The 19,171-nt window shown below is 34.0% G+C and overlaps 1 protein-coding gene across 4 annotated transcripts; it reads left to right on the top strand.

Annotated features, from left to right (window-relative positions):
• Positions 1–7,897: 7,897 nt before the first annotated feature.
• LOC132056291 (uncharacterized) lies at positions 7,898–18,966 on the top strand. Of its 4 annotated transcripts, XM_059448417.1 has the most exons (12): positions 7,898–7,975; positions 8,136–9,381; positions 10,662–10,814; positions 11,614–12,147; positions 12,976–13,131; positions 13,831–14,079; positions 14,719–15,168; positions 15,764–16,066; positions 16,701–16,892; positions 17,303–17,515; positions 17,876–17,937; positions 18,206–18,966. In XM_059448417.1, the coding sequence occupies exons 2-12, from the start codon at positions 8,187–8,189 to the stop codon at positions 18,674–18,676; spliced, it is 3,978 nt and encodes a 1,325-aa protein (XP_059304400.1). In that variant the 5' UTR covers positions 7,898–7,975; positions 8,136–8,186; the 3' UTR covers positions 18,677–18,966. The 4 variants fall into 4 exon arrangements, with proteins under 4 accessions (XP_059304400.1, XP_059304401.1, XP_059304399.1 ...); XM_059448418.1 differs by lacking the exon at positions 7,898–7,975 and having other exon boundaries at positions 8,106–9,381; positions 14,719–15,162; XM_059448416.1 differs by lacking the exon at positions 7,898–7,975 and having other exon boundaries at positions 8,106–9,381.
• Positions 18,967–19,171: the final 205 nt, after the last annotated feature.

Below are 19,171 nucleotides of genomic sequence, written 5' to 3'. Positions count from 1 at the left end.
TCCACATATAAGACATCATCCGAGCACTGGAGTATCTTATTAGACTCGGTCATGATTTTACTTCAGTTTTTGTGTTGGTTTTGGATTTAATCTATATACACTGATATGTAGACCGCAGAGAATATTTACACCCTCATGTTATGGACTAGATAATTATTTTCTAGATGACCCGATAATGTAAAAACTCTTTTATACTATCATATATAATAGTTAAACTCGTCTCATTTTAGGATCCTCTTGTAGCTCCTCGGTAATAGAAGTGTTTAAATCAATACACATAAGTCAGAAAATGAAGCATATACAAGACGGTGTAAAAAAACACACCGTCAGATGGAGGCGGCTTTTGGATGAAGCCTCTAAAGCGTAGACTTTAGGCCCCTCATTTTTTGGGTCCCATTTTTCATCAATAGATTTTTTTTTTTTTGGGAAAATTATAAAGTATTTTGAGTACTTTTTGTCATTAACAGGAAATAGTTAATTAATTGACAAAAAATACGGCCCCTAAATCAGTAAGTAACGTATAGTATATAAATACTCAATTTATATTTAATATATTGACAACAAGAAAGCCCCCATTGGTGTTTGTACAATACTCAATCTACTTTTAACCTAGCTTTCTCTAAACTTTAGTATACTTCAACGCTTTCATATTCTTCTTTGTTTCTTCAATAGAGTCTTGATCATATTGCGACCAAAGACAAGAGCTACAATGTGTGAATTTGCTACTTTTGTTTTTTCTCGGTCACCGAATAGTGCAAGAGGTATATTGAAGCACCAAATAAGTATTCTCAAATCAAGTTGATAACTTGTTGAATCAGGTTATATTATTTCAATTTTCTTAGTATTGTTTTCATTTAAAATTTGCTTTTCTTTAATATTTTACTATGTAATATATATTGTCTCTTTAACTATTTGTTAGAATATAAAACATGTCAACTAGAAAATATGAATTCAATTGTTCAAAACTCAAAAGAGAAGTACTGAATCTTTGATACAATCTCAAAAAGGAGCTCTTGAAGAAGTTAGTGAGATATCTGACATAGATCCTCAAAAAATAGACTTCAAAAGAAAAAATAAATACTCGTATGATTTTTTTTCCTGTTCTCATTTTTGTGATAAAAAACTCAAGACCTCATTGAAGTTCGGCTTTAGATCCCAACAGTATTGTGCCGCCCTGTCAGACGTTATATGCGTATAACTTAAATGTTTTGCTTAATTGAAAATGCCGAACTCGTTGGACTAAGCATCAAAAGGAGCCGGCAGGTATGATTTCTTCCCAAATCCTTAGGGAATTATTGTATTTATTTTTATTTTTGCACCTTTATGTTCTGGGTTTTGTTTGCTTCATAAAATAAGTTAGTACGTGACATGGACCCGGACCCGACCAGCATATGCGGAGACTGAGACTTGTTGCGTTTCCACGATCACTTAGATACAACAGCCCACAATAAAACTTACCTGACCTAACCAAATTATATTAATTATGATAAACTCAAGTGAAAATATATAGTAGTAGACTAGTAGTTAATTCTAAAACACATACTATTATGTATTCACTGAATTAGTATAAATTTTATTGCGGATAAGCTTTTTCACTAGAGCCCCCACTACAAGTACGTTCTCTTTTTTCCTTCTTTTGCTACACTAGCAGACTGCGGATCACATTTTTCAGGCTTTGGCGAAGTTCGGCAAATGCAGACATTTTGGGTGTGTTTGGTATGAAGGAAAATGTTTTTATGAAAAATAGTGATTCTTTTATCTATTTTTGTTGTTTGGTAAGTATGCAAAAATAGCGGCTGCAGGTTCATTATCATAAAAAAAATATCTATATTAATTTAAAAATGAAAATACTATGGGGTGGCGGGAGGTGGGGGTGGTCAAGAGGTGGGGATCGGGGGTTGAGGGGGAGATGAAATAATGAATTTGAAATGCCACTTATAAAACTGTTTTCCCTACTCCAAGGAAGTCATTTTCCCGATATTTAAGAAACTTATTTTCTTAGAGAAAAATATTTTGAAAATAATTTGATCAACCAAACGTGAAAAAAATTGAAAACATTAAGGAAACACAAAATATAAACATGAGCATAATCTATTTTCATTGTGTTTTTCTTCTAATTTTTTGAGTAGGTTAGAATTTCATGCAGGTACAATAATTAATTCCACATAAATAAAAACAGAACAAGTAGAAACCTATAGCAGTGCTATGCGGGTAAAAGTCACATAACCTCTTTTCAACCCCACTAATTAAAGAATAGTAGCTACTACTATCATAGGATTTCACAAGAAGTGATATTAGATCTTTAACTCAACCTAAAAGTTAGCCAAGATGTGAAAATAGTTAAAAATTAATATCAAGGGATAGCTTTTCATCCCCTCCACCGATGTGGGGCTACAAACGCCAACAATTAAGCATGTCAACTAGAGCGTAGACAAGATAATATAAGAACAATTAAGCTTGTCGACTAGAGCGTAGACAAGATAATATAAGATCCAAACATTGGGTAAAATAAGAATTAGACGAGTCTAATTTTAATATAAAAAATGAACTTTGCCCTAACTCAAAAACTATCCTAATGGTGAAGACTGTCCAAAATCATATAAAAAGTCAAATTCTCAACCAAAATATTCTCATAAAGTTTCACAAATATAATTTGAAACTCCAGAATAGTTACTCCGTATTTTCTAAAAACAAAGCCAAAAATAATGAGTAGGCGCTCTTTCTCTGTCCTACGCCCCCTTCTAATATGAATGGACAAAATTTCCATGCATTGAAAGCATAGGGTTTGGCAGCTGGTATTTGCAAGAAACGAATTTATTGCTATTTCAACAACCAACTATTCATATTGCCTCCCGTTCAGAATAATGTCCACTCAACCTTCTTCACATTCCTTAAGAAAATATTAACTTCTAAAAAAAAAAAAAAAAAAAAATTAACTAAACTATCTTTAATTAATAAGACTCTTGCTTAGTTATTATCTTAAATAAATATGGGCAAATTTGAAAAATTAAAGTCAATTCCTTCTTGTTTTGTAAGTGAATAGTATTTTGGACTAAAATAAAAAAGCTAAATGAACGCAATTAGAGGGAGTATTAATTTTTGAATTTATTTTCCATTTTTGGGGGTGGGGGATTGGGGGAGTCCGGAACCAAAATAACCCAAAAAAAAAGGGTATGAACCAAAATACCCCAGAAAAAAAAGAGGTACAAAAGTTCCTTTAACACATGATTTTCATGCGTTAAAGGATGGTCTTTTTTTAAAAAAAAAATTTCTTTCTTTTTTTTTTTATTTCTTTCTTTCTTTCTTTTTCTTTCTTTCACACTTTTTACATACTTTAGCCATAGATTAATCATGCTTCGAGACTCCAAAATTTGAATATTTTATATAGAACCTATTTATTTTTGTGCGATTAATAAGGCGGGTTCAACACATCAAGGATACACAAAACTTTGGATTGTCGTTTTAGTGGTTGAAAAGTGCTCGAAGTCCATTTTTGTTTGAAGACTTGTTGTCATTAGCTTTAAGTTATTTATGTTTTAGGGTTTCACGTTATTTTTATATTAATGCGTAACTTTATTTTTAGTGATTATAACTTTATTTTTATAATCAATTAACAAAATATCAATTCATGATCAATTATTTATGTGTAATTTTTTTTTTTTTTTTTTTTTTTTTGCGTTATACCCTTCAACCCCCAACTAATTGGAGTTCGCAACTTAAATAACCCAAAAAGTGGATTTGGATACCAAAATAACCCATTAAAAAACCTTTGCGCACTAATTTATTTGTAAGTTGGTGAAATTTTAAATGGTCATAACTTTGCCTCGGATGTCCATTTGATGTGATTTTTTTTTTTTGATTTTGGGTATTTTTGGAGATCTATGCGTCGAATCGCGCAAGGTCGTTCGCCCGCCCCAAATTTTCCAAAAACGTCCGTTATCCCATCCAATTTCAATGTTCCCCCAAATTCGGGCTCAATTTTCATTTATTTCTTTTTTAAATCTAATGGCGAAAAATATATTTCAATTCCATAATCCCGTGATAATGATGTTTTCAATGTTAATTTCAAGATTCCAAATTCAATTTAAGAAAACAAGTTAGATAGCATTAGTGAACATACAAAATAATAAAAAGTGTCCACATTGTTACTTTAACCAACTTGGCTTGGTGGTAAAGCCTTTGGCTTTTGACTTTTTTTTTTATCTCATCCACCAGGGATCAAACCTCGGTGGGAGCGTTGAGAAGATATTATTAGTGAAAAAATGAACTAATTTATTTAACGATTAACATGGGATAAACAAGTAATTAACATGGGAAAACAATTTCGTAAATAAATATATTAACAATGACATAATTAACAAATAACAATGCCATAATTAACAAATAATTAACGGAGATCCATGGAGGTGTCGTATTTGTAAATACTAAATTATTCATTATTCTTGAAATTAACTAAATTTTTTTCTCTAATTAGAACTTACTTAACTAGGATAAGTTATGGATGATTTAATTAGTTATTTTGAATAATCCATGATATTGTATTGTTGATTATAATTTACTTAACTCATGTAGTTAAAGTAATAACGAACAAAATTTTATATATTAACTAACTAATCCTTCGTCAAAAAATTATGTTAACTAACTAATCCTTTTCGGAAATTCTGTTAATGATGTTCAATCCAAAACTAAGGATTTAGCTTATCGTTTGTTATTCAGGATTTAGTTTATCGTTCGTTATTCGGGATTTAGTTTATTATTCGTTATTCGGGATTTAGCTTATTCTTCGTTATTCGTTAATGGATTATTTTGGTACCCAAATCCACTTTTGAAGTTATTTAGGTTGCGGACTCCAATTAGTTGGGTGTTGAAGGGTATAACGAAAAAAAAAAAATTACACAGAAATAATTGATTATGAATTAATATTTTGTTAATTGATTATGGATTATTAATTTGTTAATTTTTTATTTATTGTTAATTTATTTATTTGTGAAATTGTCAAAATAAAGTTACGCATTAATATAAAAATAACACTAAACTCTAAAACATAAATAACTTAAAGCTAATGACAACAAGTCTTCAAACAAAACGGACCGAAAGACTTTTCAACCATTAAAACGATAATCGAAGTTTTGTGTATCCTTGATGTGTTGAGCCGCCTTTATTAATCGCACAAAAATAAATAGGGTTTTATATAAAATATTCAAGTTTTGGAGTCTCGAAGCATGATTAATCTATGGTTAAAGTATGTAAAAAAGTGTGAAAGAAAGAAAGAAAGAAAAGAAAGAAAGAAATAAAAAAAATAAAAAAAAGACCACCCTTTAACGCATGAAAATCATGCGTTAAAGGTAATTTTGTACTTTTTTTTTTCCTGGGATATTTTGATTCATACCTTTTTTTTTTGGATTATTTTGGTTCTGGACTCGGGATTGGGGTGGGGTGGAAGAGTGTGGTCAGGGAATCGCGTTATCGGGATCTGACGCCCCTTTTGGGCAAAAATCCCTAATTTAATTTCTGACCACACGGGGGATGGGACTTTGAGGATGAGACAAATAAGAGAACGCCTTTCACATAGCAATGTGTCAATGAAAGAAATAATAAAAGGATACGTCCATGTGAATCTGACCAAGTAATGAAAAGGATACGTCCATGTGAATCTGACCTTCATTTAGAAAAATATATTCCTCATTTCCCACTTTTGTTGTCTTATAAAGATAACTTTGAGAACCACTTGAGCAAATTAATAATAGAAGTATGATATTGTACTTAGATGATAAATCCTACTAGGATTTTTGAAAATAATATGATGGTGTTTGTTATATTACAGTATGATTTAGAATACTACCCACTAATTAGATTTTCACTGCATAATGCTAAATGCATCAAAATAACTAAATCTGACTATCAAAAATGACTTATGATAGCCAATTCGGGGGAAAAGAGTAAACGTTTGTACCTGGAGAGACAGTACAACTATATGTGATTTTTTTGGTTATAAATAGTACTCCATCCGTCCCATTATTTTATATGAGGGTGTTTGACTAGGCACGAACTTTAAAAAGTAAAAGAAGACTTTTGAATTTTGTGGTCTAAGGGCCCGTTTGGCCATGAAATTTTTTCACCTTTTTCCAAAAAATTATTTCACTTTATTTGGAAATCAACGTTTGGCCATGAAAATTTCAAATACAAGAATTTGGAAAACAACTAAAACCTTATTTTCACTTTTTTTCACTTTCAATACATTTAAACAGCCAAATATTCTTTGCAAAACTTATAACGAAACACAACTCTATCTTCAACTCCAACTCTAAAATTCCAAATAAAGTGAAAAATATTTGGTTTTCATGGACAAACACCTACTGAAATAAGCCAAAGATATTTTTGTTGCCAGAAATCATTTCATTAAGGGTAAAAAGATAAAATTAAAGTTAATTTTTTACTAAATATAAAAATGTAACATTCCTTTTTAGGACTGACTAAAAAGAAAATAGTGTCTTATAAATTAGGACGGAGGGCGTACCAAAAAACAAAGACGTCTCTGGTGACTTAATATATATGTCCAATTAATTGATCAATATTGACGATGAAATATTGGACATTTTCAACGAGCCTAACAAAACATAATACGTACCCAAGTGGCATTAACATTGACCAACTTTGATAACAAAATGTGAGTGTATTCGATGGTGAAACTTTGGATTTTGAGTTAACATTTTTATCTCATCATAATATAGAGAGCGATAAGTAGATAAGGACCGAAATTTATCACATATTATACCTTTTTTTTTTTTTTTTTTTTTTTTTTTGTAAACATGGCTTGAGATTCTCTCATGTTAGAGATATTGCAGTAATAACTCATTATTAAGCTCCGTTGAGGGGGTGAGTTGTGGTTTCTTTAAATTAATATAATGTGGGGCAATTTTTTTTTTTCCTTATAAGCTAATTTTGAAGTTAGGTCTAAGTATCACTTTTCGCATAATATCAAAATCAGACTCATTAATCTTGTTATTATGTTTCTCAATATTAAATTCAGTGTTATCTTGTTCATGCTTCAATTATCACTCGTGGTCACAAACTACTTAAGTAGGTAACCTATACAGTAGATAAAAAGAAAAGTAGGTAACCAATACGAGTTATTTTATTAGCAAACGACTTACTTTAATATTTTTACAATAAAGGCACTATGCAAACTACTTATTTTAACAACTTTAAAATAGTCACTATGCCCAACAAGTAAATGATCAATCCACAATGATCTTTTCCTCTCATTCCCGAAAAAAAAAAAAAAAAAAAACGAATTTGGCATTCAGTATTTTTCTTAGCTTCTCTAGCTATGGCAGCCACTACCAGGTTAGTTTATTGAACTTCTAATTTTTAGGATTTACTAAGCATAATTATTCCAAAAATAAAACAGTTAAAGGGTCAAAACACACCTCTAGTTTTACTACCTAAGTTATCACTAACTAATTTGTAAAACACATTTCAACTATGCTTATTCACTTTTAATGAGATGTATTTTGCAAACTAATCGGTATTAGTTCATATAGGAAAATTAAATTATAATAGTTAAGGTGTGTTTTGCGAACTAGCAGGTGATGATAGTTTTAGAAAACTAAAAAAAAGTGATACTTCATCCATGTTTTTACCATTATTCCAAAAAAAAAAAAAAAAAGTGAAGATATAAACTAACATAGGCGTGAAAAAGATGCCAGAAAGTTGTACTTCTATCATTTTAATGTTGTCCTTCTTCCTGTTTCCTGTCTTGGAGACCGGAACAAAGTAGAAATATAAAACACGTGTGTCATGAGGTTTAATGGTTATGTTGAGAAGTGAAAAACTGAGGTCCATTCAAATATGATCTTCAAGAAATTGCAGTTTTAACTTTATGTAGCACTTGTTTTTTAATGTTTGGTCTTTTCACATATTTATTAGGTGCTTCTTTAAAGTTGAGGAGGGTAGGTAAAGACCCCATCTTTTAGTTAAGTCGCTCTCTCTGTGTAACATCATCAGCCTCAAGATTTCAACAAAATAATAAATAAAACATATCTTGTGATCTGTTTCTTGCATTCAGTGGCCCATTTACTTCTCTCTCTTTGTACTTGTTTTTCAATAATATCTTCTTCTTTTTCCATTTATAGTAAGAGCATACATATAGCAAGGAAGAAAGTGAAGGCTAGTGGGGTTGAAGAATGGAGAAAGAGGAGTTGAAATGGGAGCAAAATGAGGTGGAAGTTGAAGAAGACGAGGTGAGTCTTCAAGTACGAAGCTCTAAAGTTACTAAAAGAGTAACCAATGGGAAAATTGAGACAAATGTGCATGCAAATTCTTTCCTAGAGATCACTAATGGAACAGAAAAATCTGATCTTGGTGATGAACAAGAAAGGTCAATGGAGCAGCTTTCAGATTCCAATAATGGGGTTGAAGTTGTAGAGGAAACTGAACCAAAAGAAGTGTCAGTTCTGCAAATTGTAGCTTCAAATAATGGGGTTGAAGTTGAAGAGGGAATTGAACAAAATGAAGAGTCAGTTGAGCAGATTGTAGTTTCAAATAATGGGGTTGAAGAGGAAACAGAAAAATCTGATCTTGGTGATGAACAAGAAAGGTTAGAGGAGCATCTTTCAGATTCCAATTATGGGGTTGAAGAGGGAAATGAAGCTAAAGAAGAGTCAGTTCAGCAGATTGTAGTTTCAAATAATGGGGTTGAAGAGGTTACAGAAAAATCTGATCTTGGTGATGGACATGAAAGGCCAAAGGAGCATCTCTCAGATTCCAATAATGGGGTTGAAGAGGGAACTGAAGCAAAAGAAGAGGTAGTTCAGCAGATTGTAGTTTCAAATAATGGGGTCGAAGAGGGAACAACAAAATCTGATCTTGGTGATGAACAAGAAAGGTCAGAGGAGGAGCAGCTTTCAGATTTCAATAATGGGGTTGAAGCTGAAGAGGAAACAAAAGAAGAGTCAATTCACAAGATTGTAGATTTAAACAATGGGGTTGAAGTTGAAGAGGGAACTGAATCAAAAGAAGAGTCACTTCAGCATCTTGTAGCTTCAAATATTGGGGTTGAAGAGGAAACTGAACAAGAAGAAGAGTCAGTTCAGCACACTGTGGCTTCAAATAATGGGGTTGAAGAGGGAATAGAACCAAAAGAAGTGTCAGTTCAGCAAATTTTAGCTTCAAATAATGGGGTTGAAGAAGGAACTGCACCAAAAGAAGTGTCAGTTCAGCAGATTGTAGCTTCAAATTATGGAGTTGAAGAGGGAACAGAAGCTAAAGAAGTGGCAAACCAGCATCTTGTGGCTTCAACTAATGGGGTTGAAGAGGGAACTAAAGCTGAAGAAGGGCCCTTCAGATCAGGCCATTCTATCTATTATGAAAAAGATGAAGGTATACATTACATCAACTGTTTGGCAAATTTCTTGTACTTAAAATCTTTGTGAAATTCTCTCCTGATTCTGCTTTTTTGAGATTTAAATGTCTTCTTCATTGGTTTTGTAGGGTAAAGTATACAGTATTCAGGGGAGGCATAAAAAAATTCTTCTGAACCCCACTCCTTTTATGTCTTACCCTACCTGTCTGAAACTATTTCTTCTTTACTGCAAAGGGACCTTCCCTTGATACAGATGTTTGTTTGTTTTTGTGTGTGTGTATATATACATCACCATAAAGGTTTTTTGTGTTGCATATTTATGTCACTGTGCTGAAGTTTATGGTAATGGGGTGAAATTTCTCAAGGATAAGTCTGCTTTGGAATTTGAGGTTGTGCATATTTCGTCTCTTGATTCTCATCTTGCTTCTTACTTGAGCTGATGAACTTTGTCTTTCCATTGAATTTTATGAAGTTGGGAAACTTCATTGCTTAGTTTTAGTCTTAATTCCAGAAAATATTCTATTAGACAGTTGTTCCTTTTATCTTTTATTTTTTGCCACATGCTGTCTAATCTTCAACATTTGTGGTAAGGAATCTTTTCTAAGATTTATTTCCATCTAGATCCCTTAAAAAGGATGAACTTTTCTGGGGAAATTAGAAAATTTCAGTATTCTTTAGAATGGATAGACCTGAAAAATTAATCCCTTTATGATCAAGGTGTTCGACCTAACAAATATTTTGTATAAAGGAATAATAGATTAGGTATGACTGATGAGCAGAATTAGCTAAGCCATGTTGGGGAAAATTTGATAACTATTCATTTGGGGCAGTTCCATTGAGGCCATAAGAGCATATGTTAATGCCACCAGAGCAGCTAACCCTAACTCGTGTGTGAAAATCCAAGTCCATAGTCATTGCAAATGAGGCCTTCGAACATTCAAACTATAGCGGAACGAAGTGTACACTAAAATGGAAGCTCAAGCATGTTCTACTTTATGGGATCCTTCGATGAGATAGTATTTATATTCAGTTTTTCCGAATAAGATATTGACTCAGCATTAGAAGTACTGCCACTCCTTGAGTTCATCTGCTGGCAAGGACTGGATGCTACTTTCAAGTGACTGATTATGTATATTCTAGTAGTAGATATAGAGATCCACTAGTAGTCCACTACGAAGTGTTTAAAAATAACATTCTGTCCCTTGTTTTTGAACCACTTAGATGAATGATCCTCATTTTCCTCATGCATTAGGCACAACATGCAATTTTTGCAATCATATTTTCTGTTTGATTGAAGGAATATGGAAGTGTCGAACCTGCAGTTGGACTTTGCAAGGCAAAAGCCTAGGTATTGGTTGGACAAAGATTCCTAGGGGCCACCACTTGGATAAGCTGATGAATAACCCCATGTTAGATCAGAGGGGACTTTTATTCAGTTTTGGAATTAAAGGTCAGTTGATACTTTGATTTTAAGGAAACAACCATGACTGGTAGAAAAGTGATGTTGTCAATTAACAGAACGGTTTCTTATGGAAATTTAAGGAGTAGCAAGATCTCAGAATCTACTTTCAATGTGATGAATGGTCCTAATATCTGCAAATGCTACATATTAGGCTGCAAGCAAATGTTATTATTAGTGAGTCCTTTTTCTTCTTGCTCCTTATGGTTTCAGGCCATTTTGCCTGTACATTTGCATCGTGATAATCATTATCTTAGTAATTTTTACGAAGTGTAGAAACATGGAATTGGAGATAGCCATGTTTCGCGCAAGAGCTTCTAAGTTGCTACATGGAGTATAAAAGTTTACTGTAGGATGAAGCATACAAATTGACATTGACAAAATCAAAAAAAGAAAAGAGAAAGAGCACAACGAAAGAGATCATTTACCTGATCTCTTTACATGGGGCAAGCGAGGTTATGGTTTCAATTCTAAGGTCCTCATTCTCTATGTCTTCTGTTTTTCCTGTACTATGATTTATCCTAAATGAATATAGTCTTACACTCCCAGTTAATTGATTGATTGTAGTATTGGTTTTCAGCTTAGCAAATTTGGTGAACTTCAGTTAAAACCTCGGCGTTATAACTAGCTTTCTCTCGTGAATGGCAGAAATCTAAAAGTTTTCTTCCTGATTTATTGTTGAACTTGTTTCAAGTTGAGTTTCGGATTCACGGTTGTGCTTCTGTCTAAATTTTTAAGAGTTGGCAAAGTCATTTGAAGTGAAGAGTTGAATTCTCTCATATGAATGCAGATAGTAACTTCATTTCTACACGTTCCATAAAGGAGAAAATCGAACTTAATGGGTATTTGAAGAGTGACAACTTGTCAAGTTCCAGTGCTCAGCCTTCAAAAGATCTTTCAGAATATCACAGCATTGTTCGTCAGTCCACAGCCATTGATGAAATAGAAAGTGCAGAAACTGAGCTGATACACGACAGTGACACTGATGTAAAAGATTTTGATGTCGAGAATGTAATTCAGAAGCAGAATACTCATGATCTTTATTGCCCTAATTGCAAGTCATGCATCACTAGGAGGGTTATTCTTCGTAAAAGAAAGCGTAAAATTCGGGTTTCTGGCGATGATGTCAAGCGTAACAAACTTGAAGTTGTAGCTGACTCCAAAGGGGATGCTAGTCATGCACAGGCAACTGATGTTGAAGTACGTGATGGAGCCCACAGTTCTCTTGATGGTATTCCACCATTGGCAGCAGATGACTACCAGCCTGATAGAGAGCCAGAGATATTCAGATGCTTATCTTGCTTCAGCTTTTTTATTCCAACAGGTACAAACCTTTGCATACCTTGATGTCAACATAAAATCTGGTTTTTGTCCTTGCGGTGCAGTTTATCGCAAACAGTTTCATGTCCAGTGACATGAAATATACGTTACTCCAAATTTCTCTATAATCAAATTTCTGTTTATACTGTCATTTCAGGGTTATCCATTGTTTGGTAATCTAGCAGCTGAATAGCAGCTAAAAGAAATCGGTAGTTTATTACTTTGTTTATAGCTATTTAATGGAAATGACTTCATCTTCTTTGCTTGAGGACTCCTGAAAGCCTGGTTGAAACTTCTTTCTTTGGGAAGAAGAGTGAAAAATGGACAAAACTAAAGAAAAGAAATTGGCGTTCAATATTTGGGTTGGGATTAGCTCATATACTGTTAAAATGAATTATACTCTTCTATTACTTGAAGAGTTCCAGAAACTTGTGATCATGTCTTATTATATATAGCATATATATCATTGCGAGATCTTTGAATGACATATGATGTTGGTGTTAATTTTTTTTTTTTTTAAAGTGGAACTAAAGATGATTTTTTTTTTTTTTTTTTTTTTTTTTTTTGTAGACTATAGAGAAAGAAGTCATTCTTCTCTTTGATACATGTGCTTATAAATGCAAAACAGTCTTCCCAGTATTCTATAGTCTGCGATACGGTTAAAAAAGGAGCTGTATTTTAGTCTCAGTCTGTTATGTTCTATTGGGGGATAGACTGTGGTTAGTACTCAGCAAATAAGAACTAACAAGTTCAATCATTAGACTGCATGCAAAAATTTTGTTATTGCCGACTTAGATGAACGAAGCAAATGACCTTTTGCCCAAACTTTCAGGGAATGGATTCAGATTGTTCCGAAGAGAGAAAGGTGATAAAGAAACTGTCAAAGCTGAACAACAAAAAGTCAAAGGTGAACAGACACCTACAACGAACAAAAATTGGTTCTCTTCTGTCTTTGCATTAGATAAGGGAAAAGCATCAGTTGAGCAAGGTACAGAGTTCCACTTCTACTTTTCTTTTTCCAGTTGTGTTTACCTAACGAGCATTATAACTCCCAACTCCACACAAAGTAGCATCTATCCACAATTTTTTCCACAATTCTTTTTGTAAGGATCTATCCACAAAATTTATTCAAAAGAAAAAGAACAGAAACCACAAACTTTGTTCCATCATTCATAAAGAATGGGATATTGTGTGAAGTGTGAATTGCAAAAATGCCTTCTTATAGGAAACATTTCAATTGTAAAGTACAGATGCTTATACAATTTAAAGTATTGGGGGAAGGGGATGATGTAAATGACATAGAGCCAATGATGGATCCTTTAGATGGGCTAGAGATACAGCAGGAGAATCCAGCTTATTTTTGTTTACTCTTTTGTCCTGCAGTATCTTCTTGGTACTGGTTTCCTTTTTTTAATAATACATACCTTACCAAAAAAAAAAAAAAAAAAGGTACCAAATGAGGTACTTTTTATAGCTGGTAACTCTACCTCTGCCATTGTTGAAGCAAATATTTGGAGTTGATAATGAAAAAGTTATGAGGCTAGATTTTAGTTCGGTATCACATAGTTCTGGTCAATGCATTGCTTGGAGGGGGAAAATATCAGAACTAAACCTTTAATAATGTAGAGAAAATAGAAAGATTATGTCATGCTATTAAAAGTTAAAACTGATGGAGATTCTCATGCAGGAAGTGGTAGTGGGGCAAATGCAGTGAAAAATGATGCCGGAGTACTTACGCCATCAGATAATTTCAAAGATCAGAGTGCCAAGCCCTTATTGATTAAAGAATCTGCCCCACCTGCATATTCCAGCAGTGAAATCACTCAGGAAGCTGGAGGGAAATTTTTAGGATGGGAGAATCAATATGCAAACATGAAGGGGAAAATGGTGAGTAATACAGTGGGTAAATCAGAGAATGCAGCAACGAATCAAGAAGGTATAGTAAACATGTTCACCTTTGATTTTATAAGGCAAACAGAGGTATTATCCTGTTAGTGTGAAGTAGTGGCCTAATTGAAAATCTTTGAGCCATATCCATTTATGCGTTCATTTGGGTTATTATTGTGGGCTTTCTTTTGAAGGGCATGTTAAATTCCCATGCCTGTATCTCGTTGTCAGCGTTATATTATTTTCCGGAAAATATTGAAATGATGAATCTGTAAACTAATTACACAATTCAGGTTTAACATAGGCCTGCTGAAAATTATGTGAACATCATTATCAAATTGGAATGAAGTATCTGATAACCACAAATAAGTTACGAATAAGAAATGCTTCTTGTGTTTCTTTACCACGTGGTTCAATGAAATAGCTGAAGTAAAGTAAAATTGTGACTTGACTGTGAGTGCTTAAATGAGGGAGTGTAAGGATTTAAATCTTCTGCTTATCACGGCTAGTCAAAGAAATAGCCTTTGGTTTTGATCAAGTTCAAAAGCATTCATAACATGGATGAGTAGATAAGTTTAGTGATCCAATTCTGTTTCATGTCTAATTACTAATTTGCCCTCGGGTTTTTCTGCTCCTTGATGCATGTTCCTGCACTTTTTTCTTTATGATTTTGTTTTCTCTTGGGCAGGATTTTCTGTCCTTGACATCTTTGAAGTAGAGACTCGTAATCAGCCAGACGCCTCAGCCTCTTCTAAGGAAGTTCAAGGAAATGAAAGGGATAAACTGTTAAAAACTGCTGGTGGAGTTCAAGTTAGTAATGGGAATCTTGTGCAGGAAAGTCTGCCAGCATCTAATGATAGGAAGGATGAGCTGTTAAGAACCGGTGGCAGAATTCAAGTTAGAAATGGAAATCGTGTGCAGGAAAGTCTGCCAGCATCTAATGATAGGAAGGATGAGCTGTTAAGAACAGGTGGCAGAATTCAAGTTAGTAATGGAAATCTTGTGCAGGACAGTGTGCCAGCACCTCAACAAAATGAACTAAACCTTCTGATAACTTCAACAAAGGAGGAATCTCTAACTATAGAGAAATCAGAGACTCACTCAAAATCTGAAGTGGCAGTACTAAATAAAGGTCCAGGTAGTGTTTCTAGTATGAAATTCACTCTATTGAGAAGAGTTTACAGAAAAACAATGTCTGCTCATGCTAATTTCAACTGAAAACAAGTAATGCGTTGCCCGTTAAACATTCTACCTCAACGTTATGAAAAAAAATAGGATTTGCCACAACTTCCCTCAACTATTGCAGTGGTCAGTCGATTGTCCTTTAAGATAAATGTTATCTTCACATGTAGTTGTTGTACTGAGATGCATATGGAAAATAGTTGTACTACTCATTGCACTCTCTGGGTGCTATTCTTTCTGAAATGAAGACATGTTATTTTCACTAAAGGTGAATTACCTTTTTTTTTTCTTTTTCTTTTTTTCTTTCTTTTTAAAAAAAGGGTGCATTTCCTTTAGGGGCAATGTTCAACTTTCACCTGGCCCTACACCCCCGGAGAAAAAAGTGCTTTATCTTTGTTTTATATTTGAAGAACCTTTTTCTTTGTTGTTGACTCATAAGAAAATGGAGAACAGGAATAGTACAAGAGGTTGAAAATGTGTATCATATGTCTTTGGTAACATGGATGTGATCATAATGACCTGTCTTTTATAATAACACTCCAATAATGCAGATAATGAGTCCCTTCTGTCTCCGGCAACCACAGCTTTTGCACTCAACAGCTCAGATGGAAACGGGAAACCCAAATTTTTGACAGAAATCCCTGAAGAGCATGAGCAACATATCGAAACCATGCTTCCCTCTGAGTCTCTGGTGGAAAACAGTGACAATAAGTTTCAATCTCTGGTGGAAAACAGTGGCAATAAATTTCATTCTCTGGTGGAAAATAGTGACAATAAATTTCATTCTCTGGTGGAAAACAGTGACAATAGATTTCATTCTCTGGTGGAAAACAGTGTTCAACTTAGTAGTAATGGTATGTAACTAAACCTCCTCTTAATTCTCTGTTTAACGCAAGCTCATTCCAAACATTTACACCGTTGACTTCTAAAAACTTGCATATTTATCAATGCTGAGCTACAAAATTGTAGTGAGATGCGAACCAAGAAAGGCAGTGGAATGTTTTCCATTTATGAACTAAAATAACCTTCATCAAAACATTTTCTTCAAATGCATATCAGCAAAGTGTTAAGTATAGCAAATCCTGATTGGTTTGCCTGAAATAGGTTATCTCTCGAACGAGGGTTTTGCTTGTCACCTGAAGCTTTAATTTCCTATTTACCTCAGTAGGTATTTAGGTACTTAGGGGTCGTTTGGTTACTGATTAGGAGGTGATTTATTCATGTATTAAGTCCCCTGCATAACTTGTACTAAGTTAGTAGCATTTTTTTGCTATGTATAAAATTCAATACACCGAATACGGTATTTAGTTAGCTATTTAGAATCTCGCGTAACTAATACAAAGTTATGAGGGAATCTACGCATTATTTTATGCAGGATAGATGATGGAATAACTAATACATGAATAAATAGTCCCTGCATAACTAATCCATGCATTACTAATGTTTGATTTTATTGCTCTGCTTATTGTGTTGCCCATCCATTGGCAGACGGTGACCATCATTATGAAGTATCTCAGCATACCACCATCACAAAGACCAATATAGAGATCCACTCAAAGCAGCCTTTAAACGTTGATCAGGGTGCCTTAATTTCATCGGTAAAGGATGCTTTATCAGTTCAAGATAAACCAGATAACATCACCAACATCTCTGTGGGAGCATCTGCAAATGGCATTGCAGGTAAGAACTAGACATATTTCAATACTTTGTGGCAACTATAAATAAATCTGGTTCCAATTAGGGAGGGATCACATATTCTCCGAAAAGGCTTTTTCATTACCCTCTCGCTACTTGTGAGCTTCATACTAAGCTCTCTCCTAAAGCTGTGAGTCGATGAAAAAGTATGTGCAAATAGTTGAAGGACTATTAAGTGTGGAATCATTACTAGTTGATGCATAAAGTTAACAGATCTTAAAAAGTAGAAGAATTTCGTAACCTGAGGTATCATCTTATTGTGTTTTTATGTTGAATAATTTATGTGATTATGTTGAAGAGAGGTTGAATAAAGACGATAGTTCATATTCACAGCACAGCTACTTTGTAAAACGAAGTTTCATGTTAGCTTAGATTTCTTGATTCAATTGTGGCAGGCAACCATACTATTATAAATATGGAAGCGGGGCATGAAACTACAGAAACAGCTTCAGCAAATCTAGATACTCAAATCCAGGAAGGACAAGGAACTGATGCTGCAGAAGAATACAAAATTGAGATCGTTAAAAGCATTATATTTGGGGGTTTAGCTGAGTCAATTACAAGCTTAAGTGTTGTATCATCTGCAACCGGTGGTGACGCGACTACATGTAAGAGATAAGCTCAGATCTTATAATCATCCATAACATTTTTTCATTACTCAACTGATTCTTTATCTGAACTTTTGCAAGATATTTATTCATTTACCCTCACTAAAGTAGCAATAGTGCCTCTGACAAACTTAGCCAAAATCTTGTTTATAGGATTATTAAATACTACTATTTGACTTTTGGCTTATTTAAAAAGTTGTCAATGATCAGTTACAATTTGATTTCGCTAGGGATGTTTCCAGTTTCTTGAATGTCTTGAAATTATTTGAGAAAAAGACCATTTTTATAAATGGCTCTAGCTCCCTACTTTGTCTTTTGAACTTTCTGCTGGTTTGATGGTACTGTCATGTCTTCCTGCAGTGAACATTGTAGTACTGGCAATGGCTAATCTGATTGGTGGACTTTTCATCATTTTCCACAATGTAAGTTGACTTTTGCATTTTGCACTCATATTTCTTAGAACGAATTATTTACTTAGTTATGGCACAGAAGAAACATGATAACCTGAAGCTTTAGCCAACCTTTTCATTTGAGGGACTAAAAGGTGCTAATATGTGGGCTAGTTTAATGACATTTTGATGCCAACTTTTCTTTCTTACATGAAATTTACTCAAATCAATCAATTTGTGGGGCATCTCTTATTCCTTATGCTTTCTGCTCAATTTACTGTATACTCTTGCTGAGTTGCAGCTTTGGGAGTTGAAAAGAGATCGTTATGAGCAAGCCAGCAATCAGATAATGGAGAAACACGTAGATCGGTATCGAGAACAACTTGGCCGGAGAGAAAACTTCACAGTGCATGCTGTACTTGTTGTACTATCATATATCATATTTGGACTAGTGCCTCCCGTAATCTATGGTTTCTCATTCCGCCATAGCGATGATAAGGAACTCAAGATTGTGGCAGTTGCTGCAGCTTCACTTGTATGCATCTTAATGCTGTCTACTGGAAAGGCCTACGTTCAGAGAGCACCTAAACCTTACTTCAAAACTATAGCAGCTTATGTTATTTTAGGTTTCACGGTTTCGGGTGTATCGTATGCAGCAGGCATACTATTCAAGAGACTGCTGGAAAAGCTTGGTCTTTTCCAGCCAAGTTCAACAGTAAACCTCTTCCTTCCGGAGATGCCGGGGAGTGGAGCAGCATGGGCATCCTTATGAAGAGCAGAATGATAGAAACCAAAAACTTTTAACCTCCAGGAATGTCCTCCTCTAGTTCTTTGTGATTTGCTTTTTTGGCATTTTGTTTAGCTTTAGTCTCTCCGCTGGTTCTTTAAAGTTACTTAGACTAACACTTGATAACAAATAATATCTGCATTACATCCTTGCATTAATAATCCCTGCATGAATTTCATGTATTACAATTCCTGCATAACTTGTTACTAAATCAAATGACCCTGTAGCTGTTAGCGAATGAAATGAATAGAAGCTCTGCTGAGTCTCTGCCTGAATATGAAATGAAACTCAGATATGTAACATTTCTTTCGGTAAACTGAGAAAACACAGTACATTCTATAGTCTTCTCTTGCTTTGTCAAATGATTGATATAGAGAATACATTCATGTATTTCTTATGAAGCCCACCTAACAAAGAGAGAACCCTGACCACTCACTTAACCATGGCAAATATGCATTTCATTTTTTTCCTTCAGGAAAA

The sequence above is a fragment of the Lycium ferocissimum genome, chromosome 5 (genome assembly GCF_029784015.1).
Source record: "Lycium ferocissimum isolate CSIRO_LF1 chromosome 5, AGI_CSIRO_Lferr_CH_V1, whole genome shotgun sequence".
NCBI classification, from domain to species: Eukaryota; Viridiplantae; Streptophyta; class Magnoliopsida; order Solanales; family Solanaceae; genus Lycium; species Lycium ferocissimum.
The sequence above is the reverse complement of the archived record's forward strand: the minus strand, read 5'-3'. Positions and strand labels throughout refer to the sequence as shown.